Source organism: Lissotriton helveticus, chromosome 6 (genome assembly GCF_964261635.1).
Source record: "Lissotriton helveticus chromosome 6, aLisHel1.1, whole genome shotgun sequence".
Taxonomy (NCBI): Eukaryota; Metazoa; Chordata; class Amphibia; order Caudata; family Salamandridae; genus Lissotriton; species Lissotriton helveticus.
The window spans coordinates 1,324,490,438-1,324,510,100 of record NC_136067.1 but is presented as its reverse complement, the minus strand read 5'-3'; the positions used below and the strand labels follow the sequence as shown (position 1 = coordinate 1,324,510,100).

The following is a 19,663-nucleotide window of genomic DNA, read 5'->3' as shown; positions in this document are numbered from 1 at the left end:
TAAATTGATGTTTTATACTTGGTTTTATGTAGTATGTCACATTAGTGGGTGGACACATATTTGCTTTCAGGGTCACCATAAAAATATCTGCTTTTGGATCATTAACTCACGTACTAGTTATTAGACACTTATTTAGACAAGGTCAGGATGGAAAAAATGTTAAAATAAAAGCAAGTACATTTCTAAGCATTTAACAATATGCTTCAAATCAGGGTGAAGTGGCATTATTGCATCTAGTTAACTTCATTCTATCACTTGTAGAAAAAACATGGAGAAACAACTTTTCCACATGTTATTTCTAATTAAATGTAGAATCAACATGCTAGTTTGTTGTGGTAACTCTATTGCCTAATCTTGGTTTTACTGTGAAGCACCCAACCTTTTCCCTTAGTAGACATAGGACTGTTAAACTTACACTAAAAGGTAAGTATCTTTTAAAAGCAAAAATATCTAAGTAAGCACCTTCCTCAAAATAAGTCTTGGAATTTAATGAATACTTTCAGGCGCTCTTTCCTATTTCTTATTTTCAAGAATTGTTCTTAGCTTCAAGCTCTATAAATATTATGTTTGTATCTTTTCATTTCTCACCAACGAATATCCAACTTTCTCCCGTTTCAAGGAAATAGTATTTTGTATCATGTGCCTGGCATTAGAAATTAGTTATACTAAAGCCAAGCTGAAAAGTAGGGAGCCATAACATCAAGGCGTAATAAAAACCTTCTTATCTTTTCTGACTGCTGAAGTCCAAATAACCCTTTTTAGACTCTGCTCGCCCATTAGACAGTGCATGCTGTATTTTGGTGAAAAGACCTATTGCCAGCTTACAGTGGGCTTAAAACCGGCCCATTGCTTACCATTAGTTGGCTTTACTGTCACTCTCATTTGCTACCTTTTTATTCATTAGATTGTGTGAGCTCTCCTTTGTTTTTTCTGATTGTCCCTGGTCCAACATCATGGACGCATTACTTGTATCCAAGCACTGGTTGCTTTTCAAACACTACTTTTTTCTTTTGGGTTTAGCATTACATGTGACTGCATGTGTTTACCTGCTGTCTCTCTTGTGTACTTTTCTCCCCTAGCCACATTCTGTTGCCCTCTGTTGCCTGTGTTCTTCACCCACGTCCCATTCATTTTGCACTCGCCCTTCTATACTTTTCCCCCTATGCATTGCTTCCGTTACCCTGCCTGCTCCCTCCATGCTGTTCAGCCGCGGTCCATGCAGGTAAGAGCAGTGGGGCAGAGAGGCCAGAGGGGGGGGGGGGGGGGATTTCGACGGACGGTGACCAGGGAAAATTAAATAATAATTAGTTATCCCTCATCATCGTCTGTCGAAATCCTTCCCCACCCGGCCCCACCGCTCTTACCCACACGGGCCATGCTGATGCTGTTTTCCCTCACCTGCCTGTCAGGTTACTCCCCCATCTACACTTTAAAAAAAACGTCTGCACTATTTATCTTATTCTTTACTAATCCAAATCGTCAAATAAAATAAAGTGTGTTGCCTTATTTTGAGGCACGTGCATGTGTTGCGTATGCGCCTACAAAACGATGCAGCAATGCCTCCTAGTGCCTTTTATATGGTTTCTTTAGCCGTGCTGCACAGCATGGGGGATGCTGTGGGTCATGGCTAGAAACTGTTGTCAAAGCCAATAGGTCCCAAAGATGAGGCCTGTTGGCTTCACCAGTGCTTGTTTAAATCTCAGCCCATGTCCTCTTCTTTAATCTCTCCTTAAACCGCACGCTATCTGTTTCCTCCACCTGTCTCCCATGGCAGAAAGAAAAATAAATTGGTAATGCAGAAAGGCACGACCCTCTCTTCCTCGTTTCATTCACATGGCTCGCTTTCCTTCTCAGCCCTTTCAAATCTCTTCACAGTGGCTTCGATCCTAGTCACGTGCAAGCACAGTGCTGCCAGGGCGCTTGACTGCAGTTTGAAAAACAGGCAGGATAAAATCTTTGTGTACTCGTATCTCTGAGTCTAAATGATACCAACACAGTAGACGCCACATCAAATAGGAAGCATCAGAAAGTTCCTCCTGCGGTGCCTCGAAAGCACAGACGCCCTAACAAATGCTGAAAAACAAGCTATGGCAGAGAGGAAGAGTCACACGCGTTACCCACTGCCTATTCTTGTCATAAGGATCTATTGCATTGGATAAGGGCAGTGCCTTAATGTGGGCGGTACTGTCTGGTGCTGAGTACCGGCACATTTTTTTATTTTGAGAGGTAGGGTACCTGCACTTCTCAAGAGAGAGGTAATATTTTTCATTGGAAAGTACCGGCACTTCTCATAAATAACGACGTACTCTGATACAGAGAACCTGCAATTTTATTTTTTATTCAAGCACTGGATAAGCTGGAGTTGGTAAGAAATAGTGGGCCATATGTATCAACATTCCGTTTTGCGATTCCTAAATAGCGATTTTTAAGGAATCGCTATTTAGAAATCACAAAATGGTATGTATGTAGGAAATCGCTTCTTTTTAGCGATTCCTTAAAATCCCTTAATTAAGATTAGCAAATTGCTAATCGAAATTAAGGAATAATTTCCCATTCATTTCTATGGGCCAGGAGGCCCATAGGAATGAAGGGGAAATTTGCGAATCGCAATTTGCTAATTGCAAATTGTGAATATTTTCAAGGGTGCAGGGGTGTCTCAAGAACACCCTGCTGCACCCCTGAAAATGACATGTGTGTGCATATGGCGCACATACATGCCCTAAGGGCATGTATGAGCGTCACATGGCACCTTTTGATTTGTAAAAAAATGCTTTTTTGAAAGAATTCTCAACATACCACCAACTAGAAGTTGGTGTTAATTTGCGATTCCTTAACGGCATTTTGGAATGTTTTTTTCCTTGATACATTGCAATTAAAGAATCGCTAAATTTGCAATTCCTTAAATGCAATTGCAAAATAAGGAATGGCAAATTTAGCGATTCCTTATTTTGCACCAAAAATGTTTCATACATACCATTTAGCGAAAATGGGTTCGCAAACGCCGGAATTCTGCGAATTTCGGCGTTTGCGAACCCATTTTGCCTTGATACATATGGCCCAGTATCTCCTTTCTTCTGCATCTAAAACACTACGAATCACATTATAAATGTGTGTAATACATGTAAGCCACTTTGCACATGCCCAGTTTACAGATTCTTTAAATTACTGAAATCATTTTATAAAAAACTCTTTCAAGGGATACATTGTCTAACATCTGAATGCTGACTTTTAAGTATGGCTCAGAACAGGAAGTAATCACATCTACGCAACATGAAGCATGAGCAGGTAAGTGGCGTGTTGCCGCAGCTTTCGACCAATAACAGAATGTTTTTCAAAAGACGTCCTGAATTACAACTTTATTTTTAAGTCTGGAGTTGATAAGCTTTGCCTAATTCTGAAAAGCACTTATTCCATATCAGTTAGGCAATGGGTGCCCAAACCAGACTAGGCCCCTGAAGTACTACCATCTAGCCCAGGCACGCAGCGTTGTGCTGAGTGAGTCCTACAAAATCTAGGCCCAGGTTTTTCGCACATATGAACTTAAATTTCATACTACTAGTGCAAGCAACATAGATGGATACCACAGCACAGGAACGGAGTGTACGAAAAAAACACCATATTGCTTTTGCTAGACCGCGCCTGTGCCGCAATTGCCATTTTGAAAGAATGTAGGGGAGTGTAACACCTCATAGGATTTGGGAAACGTGATTCCATCTCACTTACCTACGTCTTACTCACATGTTTTGAACTACATTTTTTTTTATGTTTATACTCTCGCTTTCTTGTTTAGTGCATGGGTATTTTTAAGGTTCTATTTATTTTCACAGTTGCCCATTGGTACATGAGCCAATGCAGGCATATTTATGGCTTGGCACTGAACCATCAGTCTTTGGACATGATGAGGTCAGAAGAGGGCAAAAAGCCAGCCACCCAGGTTGCTAAATCAAACACCTCTGAGGGGATGGTAAAACCACCTCAGGTGTGAGACAAAAAGATGTCACCGTTCATTTAACCCCCTTAGTCAATGGCTATGTCTTTCAGTGCTTATCCATAGTATTACCCCTCTTGATGCCTCAGTCACACACTGCAGAGTAAGTGATTAGAAGCTGAGACACGCATCCAATGTGCCTAGCAAAATTCTCCCACAAAGACTTGATGGATTTCTTTGATAAGAAAGTTAGAGCCGTCCATATCTCGCCACCCACCAGCAACTCCCTAGATACGGTTGAGTTTCTGCCATGCAAGGTGCTGCAACCATGGTCATCTTTCTCTCTGATTTACAAACAGAACCTGCAATGAACAATCTCCAAAGAAAAATGCTTAAATCACCTTCCGAATGCAATTCTGGATTCTATTAGCAAATTCATTGTCACACATCTACTCCCCAAATGGACCATCATGGTCAACTCCTTGCTACAACAGGACCTTTATCCAGAATGACATAAAGGGAGTCAAATATCTCCTCTCTTGAAAAAAACAACCTTTCAATCCAGAGAACATGAACAGCTACCTCCCTGTCTCCACACTCCCATATTTAGGCAAAGTCATAAAAAGTTGCATTGTGTTCCAACTCGCTTCACATGTTCGTTTGAACAAACAACCACCTAGACACTCTTCAATCAGGTTTCCACCAGGGCTACTGTACAGAAACTGTGACCCTCCAAATAAATGTTAAATGAGTTAAATGTCGTATACTTGTAAAGTGCACAGCTGCCCCAGCAAAGGGGCGTCCCGGCGCTGTATACCACTGGGGAACCCGTCCTGGCTTTCCCTGTGGGATGGTCCCTACTGGGAATCCCCAAGGTGGAGCCAGGCATCCCCGGCGTTGATGGGGCCGTTGTGGAGATTAGGCAAGCTAATGCCCAGAGTTGCCGAGTGGGACCCCTGGTTAGAGTAGGCACCGAGGCGAGAATTGTCGAGTCTGCTGACCCTGGTCTACAACCCTGCCGCGTCGGGAATTGAACCCTGGTCCCAGGCCGACTTCTGCTCCCGGGTCTGCCGCCTCTAACCAGTGAGCCACACCACTCCACACAATAGTCGATGATTCCCTTAGAATCCTCGACTCCGGTAACTCCTGCCTCCTGGTTCTCCTAGACTTATCAGCTGCATTGAACATTGTCAACCATCTGGACCTCCTTCACACTCTAGAACAGTGCATGGGTTGTGAAGTACAGTCCTCAACTGGTTCGCCTCATACCTAACTAATCATTCCCAAAGTGTGAAAACTGGTAACACATTCTCAAGACCAGTCGGTGTACATTGAGGGGTTTTTCAAGGTTCAATTCTCTCCCCAGCCATCTTTAAGCTCTACCTAGAAGCACTATATGTGATTCTCAGAAACTCTGGGATTCTCTTCCACCTCTATGCCAACGACATCAAAATATACATGAAAATCTAATCCTCAGAAGATGTTGTCCTGCTTTCAAAAATATTGCTAAAGATTTAGAACAGGATGCCCAACCTCCATTTAAAACTTAACCCAACTAAGACAGAATTTCTTTAGATTATGCCTCTGAAAGTAAAAACTTCAGTACAAAAATGGATGGCTAGCCTTCCCTCCCTGGATGGCTGCCACACCATTGTAAAGAGTGCCCGATCACACCAGCAAGCTTATGCTGACAGATGGCTCAATGGCCATAAATACAACATTTGTTCCACAGGAAATCATTTAGAAGAAATTAGGCATATTGGCAGGGAAATAAAATTCAAGGAACTGTGCTGTCGCAACAAATGGTATGAAATTACTTCAATTCAACGGTTAGATAATTCAAAGCAATAAAGCAACAATTCCGATCAGTGGACAGATGCTACGTGTGATGGCGTAGTGAAAACAAGTCTCATCGGCAGCGGCTTCGACAGCCATCTCAGTCGCAATCAGTTCGCCAGACAGAGATTTGGATAATGTTTCTCAGTACCACTTCATGCAGTTTGAGGGACAGGAGGAGCACAACCTAACAACAGCAAAGGTTCCATTACCTAAGGGGAACCACTTGATTGTTAGGACTCACTACAGCAAAGGTCAGCAGCAGGTTCTAAGGTAGGTCCAGTAGGTACTTTTCGGCAGGACAGTTGCAGGTTAAGGGTCTCTGGAAGCTTGTTGTATCTGTATCACAAACAGGAGGTCAGCCAACTGACCACTCAAGTCACTTCTGGTGTCCTGGGTTCAGGGCAAGCAGGTCCAAGCTTTCTTCAGGTTATTTAGACAGGAGGGCAGTCTTTTGCATTTCTCACAGGTCCAGGAGTGTTCTGAGGGAGGTCTAGGGAATGCCACATATATTCTCTGTGCCAACCTTGTGTTTTTGAAAAACTCTTTGCCACTCACTAGCCAGTAGGGAAAAAGCTTCCAGGCATGACCTGCCATTGTTTACATTACTTTCTGTGTTTCTTTTTGTTTTGTAAACTATCTCACAGTATCCCGGTTTCGATAAATCCAACATAGCAGAACCTTTTTACCCCTCGTGGTCAGATATCCCTGTGCCCACCTAGTGGTGTGGCTATGATAATCGGCAAACCCTCCCTTGTAGCTACTCCAAACACGATCTGGGGTAGCACCCCATCTCACTGGGTTTGGGGCCGAGTTATCTAAGAAGACACCAAGGAGGCAGAACTAGGCTTGATCAACAGCTGCCAGAGCCCGAGTAGGCATACTTTGAAGCCTAGGAAGGGGCTGGGCACAGGCCCCAGGCCATCCTGCTCAAGGAACAAAAACACATCCCCACAGCCAAGCCCTTTGTTCACTGTATGGGAGCGATCCACATCTCAGAACAGGGAAGCCCTCGGCAGTCATGTGATACTGGCGTAAAGGCTCTTTTGGCATTAGGTTGAAAATAACGACTTTCTAAAGTGTAATCTCCAAAATAGTAATTTAAATCCATTTTAACACTTAATTTGGATTTTAAATCACTATTAAAATGATATCCTTGAATCATGTTTCAAGCTTCTCCCACACTTAAATTAAACACTATAAAGTCCACATTTGTAAAGCCCACAATCACCCATAAGGGTCTCTAGGCGCTGGGGGGCGTCCGGAAGATTAAGCAAGCTATTGTCCAGAGTCACATGGTGCTGGGCTAATCTGCCGCCGGAGCCGGGGATCGAACCGTGGTCCCCAGATTCCAGCGTCAGTCGCCCTGGCCGCGGCGCCACACCTCTCCCTCTATAAGTTGTTATAGTTCAACCCAGTGTTTTCCTATGGAAAAGTCAGCCCTGCTACAGTGTAAAATGACTTTGGACGTCTTCCACTGTCAGAACATGTAAAACATTCAATAAACATGCCCTACATTGTAAATACCATGCATCCTGCACTAGTAGCATTTAAGTTACAGGCCGTGGGTGCATGTGGTACCATTTATTAGGGACTTATATGTAAAATAAATGTGCCAAAATACGGGTATGCTATTCCTAACCTGTGTAGAGCAAAGAGCACAACGCTTTACCACTACCCCTCAGGAATAAAGTGTACAGATTTGTATAGCCAGCAAACACAGGTTTATCAGAAGAAGGCAAAACTCAGGTGGAATCTTATACACAAATTATCATTTCCAACACCGTCACTCTGGGTATGTGTCGATTTCTGAATCACTCAGTACAAGAAGTTAAAGACTGAGTCAGGATTCTGACATACAGTAAATATGAAAGCAATATCACCACAGTCATGGAGTTTTCCTGTGATATATTCAAGCTATAGCCTGGTAGATTATATTATAAAAAACTGACAAGTAATAGGTAAGAATAACAATTTTATAATACTGATTTGCACATTCAAAAGAGGTAATGTAACACTATGGTAATTTAACGTCCAGAATTACCAATCGCTGAGGTGTCAGCAATTTTGTATGACAAATTACTGATGTACATACACTGCAGTCTGCAAACTGAGGACCTGTGGGCATCATGTACAGTAAATACATTCGGTAAAAGCGATTGGAATTTGCACACTGACTTTTACCAAATGCATTTTTATTTTGTGAACCAACCCATGTATTAATAGGTCTGTAATAATTGGGTGTGCCTGAACAGCCAAAATGGTGCGCATGCTTTAGCAAGCTCCCGCCCGTCACCGGCGAGGTTTGAACTTACCGGGTGTTGGCGTGCCCGGTGGGTCAGCGTGGGGCCTGAAGGTCTCCCCGACCACGAAGGAAGTCCCTAGATGGCTTCAAATTCAGTGTCTCGAGGAATGAAGGAGGCAGGAGTTGCAGCACTGGAGGGCAGCAGAGCTCCAATATTGCGGGTCAAGACAAAGAGCGGACATTCATGTGCTAGATATACGGCAACCGCGGGGCATCTGTGTGTGAGCACTCACCCTCACAAAGGCTGAGTGGGGGGTGTGTGGCTGGAAGACATGGCGCCAGAGAGCTTGTACAGAGCTCAGAATTGAAGCAAGGGGAAGCCACAGATCATGAGGACAAGATCACTCATCCCATGGCCTCCCGAGTTGGGGAGCTGTTCTGGGTCTAGTCAGCAGGCAAAACAATAACACAACAGCAGGACCCAGCGGGCCCAAAAACTCTGTGTAACTCTGGGGTGGAGGTAAGTTGGGAGGGGCCCGCTGTTTTCCCCTCCGACAGTTGTTATTTGTGCCCACCCAGCCCAGAAGACAGGGCACTCAGAAGACTCGAGGGCCAGGCTGCAGGAACAGTGTTAAGGCCAATAGTGGCACTAGGAACTAGCAACTTTCTCTGGTCTGTGCCTGTGGAAGGACCCCAGGTGTGTGGTGAGGAGGCCTGTGTTAGCTACAAACTGTGTGTTTGGATTGTACTGCTTCTGCTGCCCAGATGGGTTCTGCTGGAGTAAGCGGGTTGGACCCCCTGACACCTACACAGTTCCTAGGCAGGCGGCACTGCTGAAGCAGGCAGGCTAAACTGTGATATGGCCCCAAGAATATAGACAAGTATACAGTGCAAGTGGTGAAGGAAACTCCTGGTAGTGAACACAGATCTGTGGCTTCACCATCTAGGGAGAACACGTGTTAGAAATGGGCGGGTTGTGACCCTAGACAAGAAGGGACCCTTCCTAGCCAGGATAAGGGAGTTACACTTCTGAAATAGCCCCTGCTCACTCCCTTGGTAGCTTGTCACGAGCAGTCAGGCTTTTCTTAGAGGCAGTGTGTAAAGCAATTACACATAACATACAGTAATACGGTAAAAACACTCCAAAAGGACACCACACCAGTTTAGAAATGTATCCAATATTTATCTGTGTTAGAACAAGACAAAAACGATAAAAATACAGCATACAGTTATTTAAAAATACTCATGAAGCAAAACTAGACTTTAAAACAGTTCCTTGAAGTGGATAGCTCAGTCCGGGGCTACCTCACTGATCTGGGTCAACAAATGGAAAGTAGAGTGGTGGGGCGTGCGGTGCCCTCAGGTCACTGTACAGGCAGTGGCTCCTTGGCAGTCATCCAGCGGCATCGGTGAGACCAGGGCTGTGGTACGAATTGGGGCAGTGCTTATCGCTATGCTGACAGTCACAGTGCAAGCAATGCCATCCGACGTAGATCGGCGGTCAGTGCAGCTGTCATCGGTGGGCCAAGGATGCAGTGTGAGACAGGGTGGTGTGTTGTGTAGCTTACGAGCGGTGCCCGTAGACCACGATGCAGATCACGGCGACTAGGCCAGCTGGTAGCGGTGTCGTCTGTGAGACCAGGGCACCAGAGGGAATCGAGACAGTACGGTGTACGGTGCCTACAGGCCATGGTGCAAGCAGCGGCTCAGTGGCAGCGGTGGACGTCGCCGTCGGTGAGACCAAGGTTGTAGTGTGAAGTGTAGCTGTGCCCTCTGTGGTGCCTTCAGGTCACGGAACTACAGGCAGACTTGGTGACGGCGTCGGGTTGCGGTTTCCCTCTGTGGCAACTGAGACATGTGGTCCCAGAGGCGGTACCCAAAGGAAGGTGAAGTCTTTGCTGTTCCCGAGATTACTTGAACAGGGGGAAAGCACTACTTCAAGCTCTTGTAGACACTCAGAGAGGATTGTAGAAAGTTCAGTCCATTCCTTTCTCTGCCCAAGATAGAAGCAGCTAAAGCAGGCCCACACAGCAAAGTGGTAGTCTCTCCTCACAGCTTATCCAGCTCTTTTTCTTGGCAGGTCCCTTGATCCCAAAAGAGTTCTAAAGTTCTGGGAACAGGGCCCCAATATTTAAACAACATTTCCCATTGAAGTTGTTACCCCCAAAGTTCCATTGGCATACATAAACCAGCTCCACCTGGCCCAGGCCAGGTTCACTCCAGGAGATGGACAGCTTTGTAAGAGGCAGCCACAGTCCATTCAGGTGCAAGCAACAACTCCACCTCCTAATACTTTAAATGCAGCCAGGTCTATTCAGCTTGGCTATGAGTCACCCAGGAAAGGCAGGACATACCTCAATCCTCCCCCTTGGGTCTGTCTAGTGTGAATGCACAAAGCAGCCCCTGTCAGTCTAAAGCTGTCAGTCTAAAGCACAGACAACTAATACACAAAACAGGCAGGCAGAGGCACATGGATGGTTAGACAAGGAAATACCCACTTTCTAAAAGTAGTATATCTAAACACACAATATAAAAATCAAATGCCACATCCACCAAGGCAAAAGCGCGGGCTAGAGGGAAGAAGGAGACACGGCACAGGACGGCCGCCTGGGGGCCTGGGGGCCGAGTTGCCCATGGATTAAGAGGGGCCTCGTCCGGTTCAGCTCATGAAGATGCACTGTTGCTCGCAGCTGGACCCTAATGTAGACTGAGACTTCACAATTGTTTTGGGACCACACAGATCGCATTGCACGCCAGCACCACTATATCCTTTGATTAACAGTTTGCTAGACCTGGTCCCACAGGGGAGGGGCTAGGGCTCCAATCTGGTCCATCTGAGTACACTGGTTCCCAGTGAATTCTGTGTTTATGTGAGGTTTGGCCGACAGATGCTTCTTTGGGCTGCAAGGTATAGGGAGGGTTGGGATTATGTTTTTCCATTTAGTTTTTTTGGGTTGTTTAGTTTGTGTTGTAGTTCCATGATTCTGGGTGCAAAGAATGGTCCTTATATGCTCACACAAGTTTTCATGTGCTCATGTCTGCCCAGCTGTCATTGTTGTATCCCCACCTGGGTGCGGCAATCACCATACGATGGGACTGTGAACATTCCTGTGGGAACACTATCAGCCATGACACAGAATGCAAATGGGCTTTTAAACAGGATTAAAATGGCTACTATCATTTGCACGTAGACATAGATCGGTTTCCTGCTCCTCCAAGAGACCCACTAGCAGGGACATCATTGTCAGTTTCTGGCCCATAGGCGATATGACAGTGTGTATCATGTGGGTTACACCAGAGGATTGCTGGGCTGGCCATCCTGCTACTTAAAACCCCTGCCATTTTTTGTGTCTCAGGTTACAACAGATGTCCACGGTTGATATGTGATTCTCGAGGGCTCCGTGGAGGGCACCTACTATAACCTAGTTAGAGAATAGGTCCCATGAGCCCCACTTCAATCCACACTGCTGGCCCCTGGCAAACTTTTAACCTTCCTGCTTCTTGGGGTGAGGATAGCGAGCGGTGATTTCACTGATGTCCTAGATGAGTGAGACTGGTACAGGCCTCTGGGCGGCCCACGGAGGAAAGGAAGGGAATTGGAGGACTGGGTGTTTGGGCTGGGACTGAGTGATTCATGGTGCATCTTAAACCCTGACTGATGCCAATACACCCATCCATCTGTGGCACGTGGCTCATTGTCCCACATTGTTTACCTGTTACTCTCAGTCTCTGGCCTCCTACGGACCAAGAGGTTGCAAATCCTCCCCTGAGGAATCTCAGATCATGCCTCGGTGGTAACTCATTTTGGGACATCGACACCTATATGTTGACTTACCGCCTAACTTCTTACTGACAAACATTTATCTGAGTACTTATCTGATGAATTAAAAGTATTATTTGACCTCAACAAAGGAGTCAGCCAGGATGCTGTGAGGCGGGTGTCAGACCACAATAAGGAGCATCACCCACTCCTGTGACAAGGGAAAGATAGCAAAAGGCTGGACCAGATTATGGATCTAGAGGCCTCCATATTAGCACAAGCGAGGGTGGACCCAAGTAACAGTATGGATTTGATGCAGTCCTGGTTGACAGTTGATAGGGTGTCCTTACAATTGTTAACCCTGGGGGAAGCACGCAAATGCTGGATAGCCTCCACGCATAAAGTGTATTAATGGGGGAACAAATCGAGTAAACTTTCGTATTAGCTAACTATGAAAGATATGGAGTCTAGAGTGGTGCCTCGAATAATGGATGGGGCCTGTTGCCTAGTGGAGAACTACAGGGAGATTGGGGTAATCTTCGCTCAGTATTATGAAATATTGTAGGCAGAACGGGTATGCCCAGTCTGCGAGTTCACTACCCTACTAGTTGCCGATCTCCCGCTGACTCAATTTACCACGGTGGGTAGAGCCACACTGGACCACATACTCACACATGAAGCGGCGGGCAAGGCTCTATTAGATCTTACTTTGGTAAAAAACATTAGGCTCGGATGGGTTACCGATGGAATATTATGTGAGTCTCTACCCAGAGATCCTTCCCCAACATTTTGGACTTGTTTGTGGAGGAGGTTCAAGAAGGGACACTTTCCACTAGACCTAGATCTGGCAACCCTAGTCATCCTATCTAACTAGGGGTGTCCACTGAACCAATGCTCCTCATACTGGCCCATTTCTCTAATCAATATGGATGTCGAACTTTATACTAAACATCAAGCTAACTGTCTCTTTTGGATGATACCCAGGCTGGCCTACCCGGAACAATGCAAGTTTATTCCACGCTGCCGCACAGGGTACTGTATAAGGAGAGTACATCTGGCACTAAACTGTAAGAAATCTCTGAAGTGGGGTCAGCATCTATTCTGCTGATAGATTTTGAAAAAGCATTTGATTCATTGCACTGGGTCTTACTGGATGAAACCCTTGTGGCATGGGGCTTGGGGCCACAATCTTGGCTTATTTAAAAGTCCTCTATGCAATCCCAGGGGCACAGGTGTGCAAAAACCTGGTTTTACCTTTCAAGTTTCCAATAAAGCGAGGCACTAGACTGGGCTGTCCCTTATCCCTCCTTACATTGAAACCTTGGTGGTTAGGGTATATAAAGCATTACACAATATAGGGCCTGCTTTCTTGACCCAAAATCTCATCCCTTACCACCCTGCTAGAACGTTGCGTTCATCTTCTTTACAGGAACTACTGGTACCTCGCACAAAATCGGTAGCGTGGGGTGACAGAAGATTCCTGGTAGCCGCCCCGAAATTGTGGAATACTGTCCCACTGACCATTAAAAAGAGTACCTCTCTCTGGATGTTTCGCAAACAGCTCAAGACCTGGCTCTTTAAACAATAATACTTCAGTCTCCTTGGTGGTTATACACTGCAGAAATCTCAGCGCCGAGATGACCGAGGGCCTTCGTTCGCGCTTTATAAGTGTTTTAATAAATAAATAAATAGGGTCATCTGCGATGCACAGATCCGAGGTTTGACTGGGGCCTAGAGACGGAGGATTGGATAGCTTTATAAGCAGATGATTTCCCGTTATTTCTCTCCCAGCCTGCTGAGACAGGGCCCTGTTTACTTCATAGCCTTGACACGTTTGGAGCAGCCTCTGGTCTGGGGGTTAACTGGGACAAGTTCCCCATATGGGGGAACTGCCAGGGTGAGATATGGCATGCAGGAGTTCCCATCCACCTTCTTATATTTTTTTATATTTCGGGATTTTATTTCTCCTAGGAGCCAAGTCTTACCTGGAGCTTCTACCTTTGCCGTCTAGTGTGGAAGGCACAAGAGGATTTGACTTAGTGGGGCAAATTACCCCTAAAACGTATGGGAAGAATAGCTCTATTTAAAATTATGAAACTCCAGCAGCTTCTGTATGCCCTTCAAAACTACTCCCTCCATATTCTGCAGTCCTGGTACAATTCACTGGCAGCCATGGGGTGAAGGTGTATATGGGTGCACAAACCACCAAGGGTTCTTGGCTATTGTGTTCATACCATATATGAAGGGGGGCTTGCTATGGCAGAATTGTACCTCTATTACTGGGACGCCCAAGTTCTGAGCATCAAAGACTGAATACTGGGGGGCTGGGGGAGACCCACCTATCAGGGAGAATTGACTACTTAATTTAAACAAAGTAACAGATGTCCTTTATGGGACACCCCCACCAGCAACAATCCAGGAAATGAACCGGATGATGTTTGGGGTGTAGTGGGAGGCACTGCAGTGGATCGGTTGGAACCGGAAATTCTCACTTGAGAATCCCCTGTGGCAGAGCAGGTGGCTGTCCAAAATGGCAAATCTGGAGGGCTTCCTCGGATGGGACTGCATTGGGATCTCATGCATGTGAGACCAGACCCATATCAGGACCTCTGTGCGGACTTCCACATGCCTGCTCCCCAGTTCTTCTGGTATTTACAGCTACAGCATGCACTTCTTGAATGTTGTGGAGAACTGCTGGATTTTCCAGAATGTAGTTCACTGGAAGAAAGTTTACTTCTGGGACCTTTGGGGCGTGGTGGGATTTCTCAGATCTATGACTTTGGTAACATACTTCCTGGACCTGAGGAGTCCCCTGAAGGCGAAATGGGAAAAATGGGTGTGGGATTTTGAGGAGGCTGACTGGCACGATGTGTGTATGGCTCCCGGGAAGTTGGCAATCTCAACGAGACTCCAGCTCATACAGTGGAAGTTTCTCCACAATGCTTACCTGATGCCCCTCCCCTTGTGGATAGCCAAAGCCAGTGCATCTCCCTCTTGCACCCAATGCCAGGACCCCAGGGGTGATTTCTACCACATGTGTTATTCACAAGTACTAGGACTCTTTTGTGTCCACTTTAGCTCTTGTGGTGGGAACATGCATTAAAGTACACCCCAGCATTGCATTATTGGGCAGTCTAGATGATCTGGGGGGTCCCCAGTGTGATAGAACATTGGTGGGGTTGGACACGCTGAAAGTGAAGAGGAACATAGGCAGTAGAACTCCCCAGTGGCTCCATCTATAGTGACCTGGATGAAAGGCATGGGATGGTGGGCCAAGATGAAAGAAACTATCTACACTGCATGGGACCGTTGTAAGTATGAGAAAGTTTGGAATAAATGGTGAATATACGACGCATGGGCGGCTGAAGCCAGAACAGAGTTGTGACACAGCTTCTAAGCAATGGTGTTCACAGCTGGGGGGAGGGAGAGGTATGGGTTGGACCATGTACATATTGTTTACCGCAGTAGACCAACTGGTTGTATTGTATGCAATAAAGGAAATACAAGTGGTTATATAAAACAAAAAATAGGTTGGTTCACAAAATACAGAATCTTAGTGGGTGGCAATTCGAACTGCCTCATGAATATTAATGAGGGATGTCCCAGATTGCGACCCACTATGATTGGCTACAACCACAGTCACGCCTTCTGGTGTCAGAAGATCACATTGGCTGTGATTGATTTTCAATAAAGTAGTTTTTTTTTTAATGCAACTTTTTTCCCAACTGGCAAACAGGAAACATTTATAAAGAAAAATGAAATGTTTTCCAAACATATTTTGTCAGTAAGTAGTGGTTCTGTGCTCCACTGCCTACTCCTAATTTAATTTTTTTAAACATTCACAAAGTTGAAGGTGTCCCATGGTGACCCTTTCCTGTTAGCTGATGAGTTACCACCTCATTTAGGTGGTGGTAAAATAATGTTTTGAGACCAGATTTCAGTTTCAAACCGTTAATACATACCATAAGAAATCGGATTTCTAAAGGGATACTCTAAACAATTGTTTCCTAAATCCATTTAACGATTCGGAAAAACCTCTTTCAATTTGTTAATTGGGCGTTGTACATTTAAAAAAAGTTGTGCTGTTGCAAATTGCATGATTTACTGAATCAGAGGGTTTGCCAATGCTAAAACCATTAGTGCATGCGCCCTCAAGTTATTTGAAGGTCATGATCTCATCTCCTAAAGGAATGCACACTAAAATGTTAGCATTGTATAACTTGCAGTTTTGTCCTCATCACCAAACATAATATACAATTTACACTTTTAGAATTGTTTAATGTTACATGTTTTACAAAGATGTACTCCATTTTGTCTACAACTTCATGCAGTGAGCGGTAGCGCTTTGTTCAGGGAAGAATTGCTCGCCTGTATGACACACCCTGCAAAGGCCATCCAGTGAGGCCACATTTGTGAATAGTGCACAGTCAGGGTTGGATTGGGATAAAAAATCGGCCTAGGCACACCAAAAAAAAGTGGCTCACATTTGCGTATTGCCTTTCTACAAAACGATGCTTCAGCGGAATTTTATTAAACGAAAGGGGGCGGGGGCATGTTTTATTAACTTCACTTAGATTTTTAAAAAATGCACAGATTTAATTCACACTGCTGAACCACACATGAATGCAAGTGACTGGAGACCAGTACTGCACAGACCCCCTGCCCCCGCTCAAGCAACATACATTAATGGGCCAGCCCCGGGAGAGAAAGGAAGTGATACCTCTGCCCATCTGCCTCTAGAACGGCCACTCAGGCGCCCACTGGCGGCATCCTAACAGCATAGGCAGCCCCCAGGCGGTCTAAAAAAGCAGCCCACAACTAGAACTCGGCAACCGGCCCTTCGGCCATTTCCTGAGTGCCTGAGTTACCAATCCAACCCTGTGCACAGTGATATGTCTCTTTGGTGGTGGCACCAGTTCAGAGACATATATGTATGTTCTGGGTGGGTCTCAATATAAGTCAACGCCTAGCCTAGCTGTGGAAACAATTAGCTCAGCGTCGCTTTCTTTTGTGCTAGTGCCACACTGTCTGCAAGGTAATTCATTCAGATTTTTCACACCACAATCAGGTATGTCAGGAACCTTTGAGGGACCAAAGGCCAAAACCTTTTTCAGTCCTCCCTTTGCTAGCTGATCCAAGGAGCAGTTCGTGATTAAAGAAACATGTCAGGGCCGGCTCTAGGCTCACGGAGGCCCTGAGCAGGGAGTGTAGGTAGGGGGCCCGAGGCCGCCAAATCCCTGCCAGGGGCCGCCACGCAAATATGTATCTAAGGATATATATTGGCGTGGGGGCCCCTGGGGTTTGGCGGCCCTGTGCAGGTGCACAGCTTGCACATGCCTTAGGCCGGCACTGAACATGTACACTGACTGGCACTGCCTTGTGGTGTTGCTACGTTAGATGCATTAAGGAGAAGCAGGCCAGGCTTTCTGTGTTTTAAAAAAAAAAAAATACGAGTAACAAGAGAGCTGGGCTCAAAAATACGCAAGGCCCGGCGCAAAGAATCCTGGATATATCCCCCTTGTATTTGCTGTTACAGCAATCAAGTAAAAAGTAACTTAATTGGTTAGGAAAACATTGTATTGCTATTTCCTGATACTTTCGTAGGTATAAATCTGTCTTGACCTAGCAGGCTGAGCTCAGGGTAAAATTTGACACAGTCATACGACTGAGGAGCTACTTTCAGCTCGGCTAAGTCCCCCGCAACCAAAAAAAAAGGATTTTCTAGTTATTATGAGGTTCTTAGCTTGCCTTCAAATGTTCTCTTCAAAGATGAGAACTGGGTTGCATATATTGGACAACACTACCCCAGAGACCAACAAATCCAAAGGAAACTCCTTTGTAGATTCATTGGTATATTCCTGTTAAACAAGACAGCATAACTCCACTGCCCGCGCAACACAGTTGAACATGTCCCACCATTTATAAGCAAAGGAAATAAATGTTTTGTATCTGGTACCTAAAACAGGGTAAAGAAAGCGCATGGGACTCTAATATAGACCGCAATGGAATAATAACTTGCCCAAGTCAAGCATATGCATGAAAGAGAAGGAAGTGACCTGAAATAGAAATGTTAAATATAGGTTGACGAACATGAAAGTTAAATATTGCCCATCAGTCTGCCAAAAGATAAAGTATGTAAGAATGTGTAATGTAACCAATAAACCTAGAGAATTTGGCGTGGCCCAGCCACCTTCTTTTTTATTTCTTGCTAAATTAATGTCGCACTCAAGAGTTTGAACTCACACCCCCTCAATGAAATAATTGCTAACAAACTATGCTACAAAAAACAAAAAACGATTATCATGATGTTTAATTAAACAGGCTTTTGACGGCCTCGGTGGAGAGGGTGATTGATGGGTGTGGATGTCTGTTGCTGTATTGACAATTTAGTTTAGTTTGCACAGATGGCCTCGAAGCATATCTCACTTCCGGCTAGGACGGGAAGCGCTTACCTGCGCTGACAGTGATGGCTTCAATGAACTGTTCTCTCCAGCTGTTCGTTCCAACCACGAGAGCCAGGTTGGTCTTCTTAATGAGCTTGTCCACAGTGCTCTGCATGTGGGAAAATAGCAGGAATAAGAGATACTCTGGAACTTGGGAGATGCAAAAAGGTACTATTATGTGACATTTTTCATTCTAGTGAAAAAAAGTACAACATTTCGCGACTTTGGTCAGAAAGCTCATGCTCATGTCCCAAAGGCAACCACAACTAAAAATACAGTTTAAAATTTGTTTTCAGATGTGCACTGATGTGGTGACGAATGTACCCTAAGACAGGCATGTTCATTTCAGTGGAAATACACAATGCAGGAAAAGTCCCACTCCTAATAAGTTCCAAAACTGGAACATTCTTACATTGAAAACTGTTTGCACTGGAAACGCCCCAGACTAAAATCCTACACTAAACTTGCCATTTTATTGGGAAAACGCACCACACCTGTCAACCGTTATATGTCCCCAGGAGTCTTCATATAAGTTAAAGTTCTCCCAAAGCTCCACATTCACGAAGTTTTCAGTGATTTACTCATGGTCAGTCCAGGGCGACAATGCTTTGATTGTGTTTTAAGCCTCGCATCTGACCACAACAAGATAGCTCCATAACATGCCTATGCTGTTACGCTGGTTACCAGAAAGGTAAGAGAGCATTATTATGCTTTGCATTTACGGATCTATGTTGCAGGACTAACCAACATTTGATGGCCTCTCTGCGCCACGAAAGCTTCTCCATTTTACAGTCTGAGTTGAACTGATCTTCCTTTGTGGCAGACCTCGGAATCCCTGTCATTGCATTTCCTTCTGTTCTAACCCTCTAATGAGTCGTGCACCGCTCAACGTTTGATGCGCTCACTGAGCACATGGGTTTGCACAATTAAAATTTAGGGGCATATTATCAAGGGATTTATCTCCGCTTTTTTGGCTTTAAAAGCCAAGAAAGCGGAGATAAAATTATCTCCCTATTACCTAGCTGTCGCTAACACCAGTTAGCGACAGCTAGTAGGAGATAGCGACCATCTTGGGCCCCGCTTTGCATGTCAGAGAAATTTATCACTAATGACATGCAAAGTGGGCGTGCCAAGATGTTAGCAACCGGAAACAGTCGCTAACATCGCTATCTCCTATTACCAACTTTTGGAGATATTCGCGCTAAGCGTGAATATCTCCAAAAGCTAACACCTGCCCTGAGCAGTTCTTAGCCATGTTATCCAATGGGAGGTGGATAACATGGCTAAGAGCATTTGCTCGGTAATGCATGAATATCGCTGACTTTTCAGCGATATTCATGCATTTCGGCCGATTTTTATCGCTTAGGAGATAAACCTTGATAATATCAAGGCTCCTAAGCGATAAAAATCGTCGCTACACGGCGATAAAATTATAGCCGCTAAGCCAACAT

General features: G+C 45.1%; 1 protein-coding gene across 3 annotated transcripts in view; it reads right to left on the bottom strand.

Annotated features, from left to right (window-relative positions):
* The window catches only part of SLC8A1 (solute carrier family 8 member A1), a 1,060,009-nt gene that overhangs the window by 197,133 nt on the left and 843,213 nt on the right, over positions 1–19,663 (bottom strand). For all 3 annotated transcript variants that reach the window (XM_078649052.1, XM_078649051.1, XM_078649053.1), the window contains one exon: positions 18,222–18,321. In XM_078649052.1, coding sequence (XP_078505178.1) covers positions 18,222–18,321 — 100 coding nt within the window. The remainder of the gene's footprint in view (positions 1–18,221; positions 18,322–19,663) is intronic.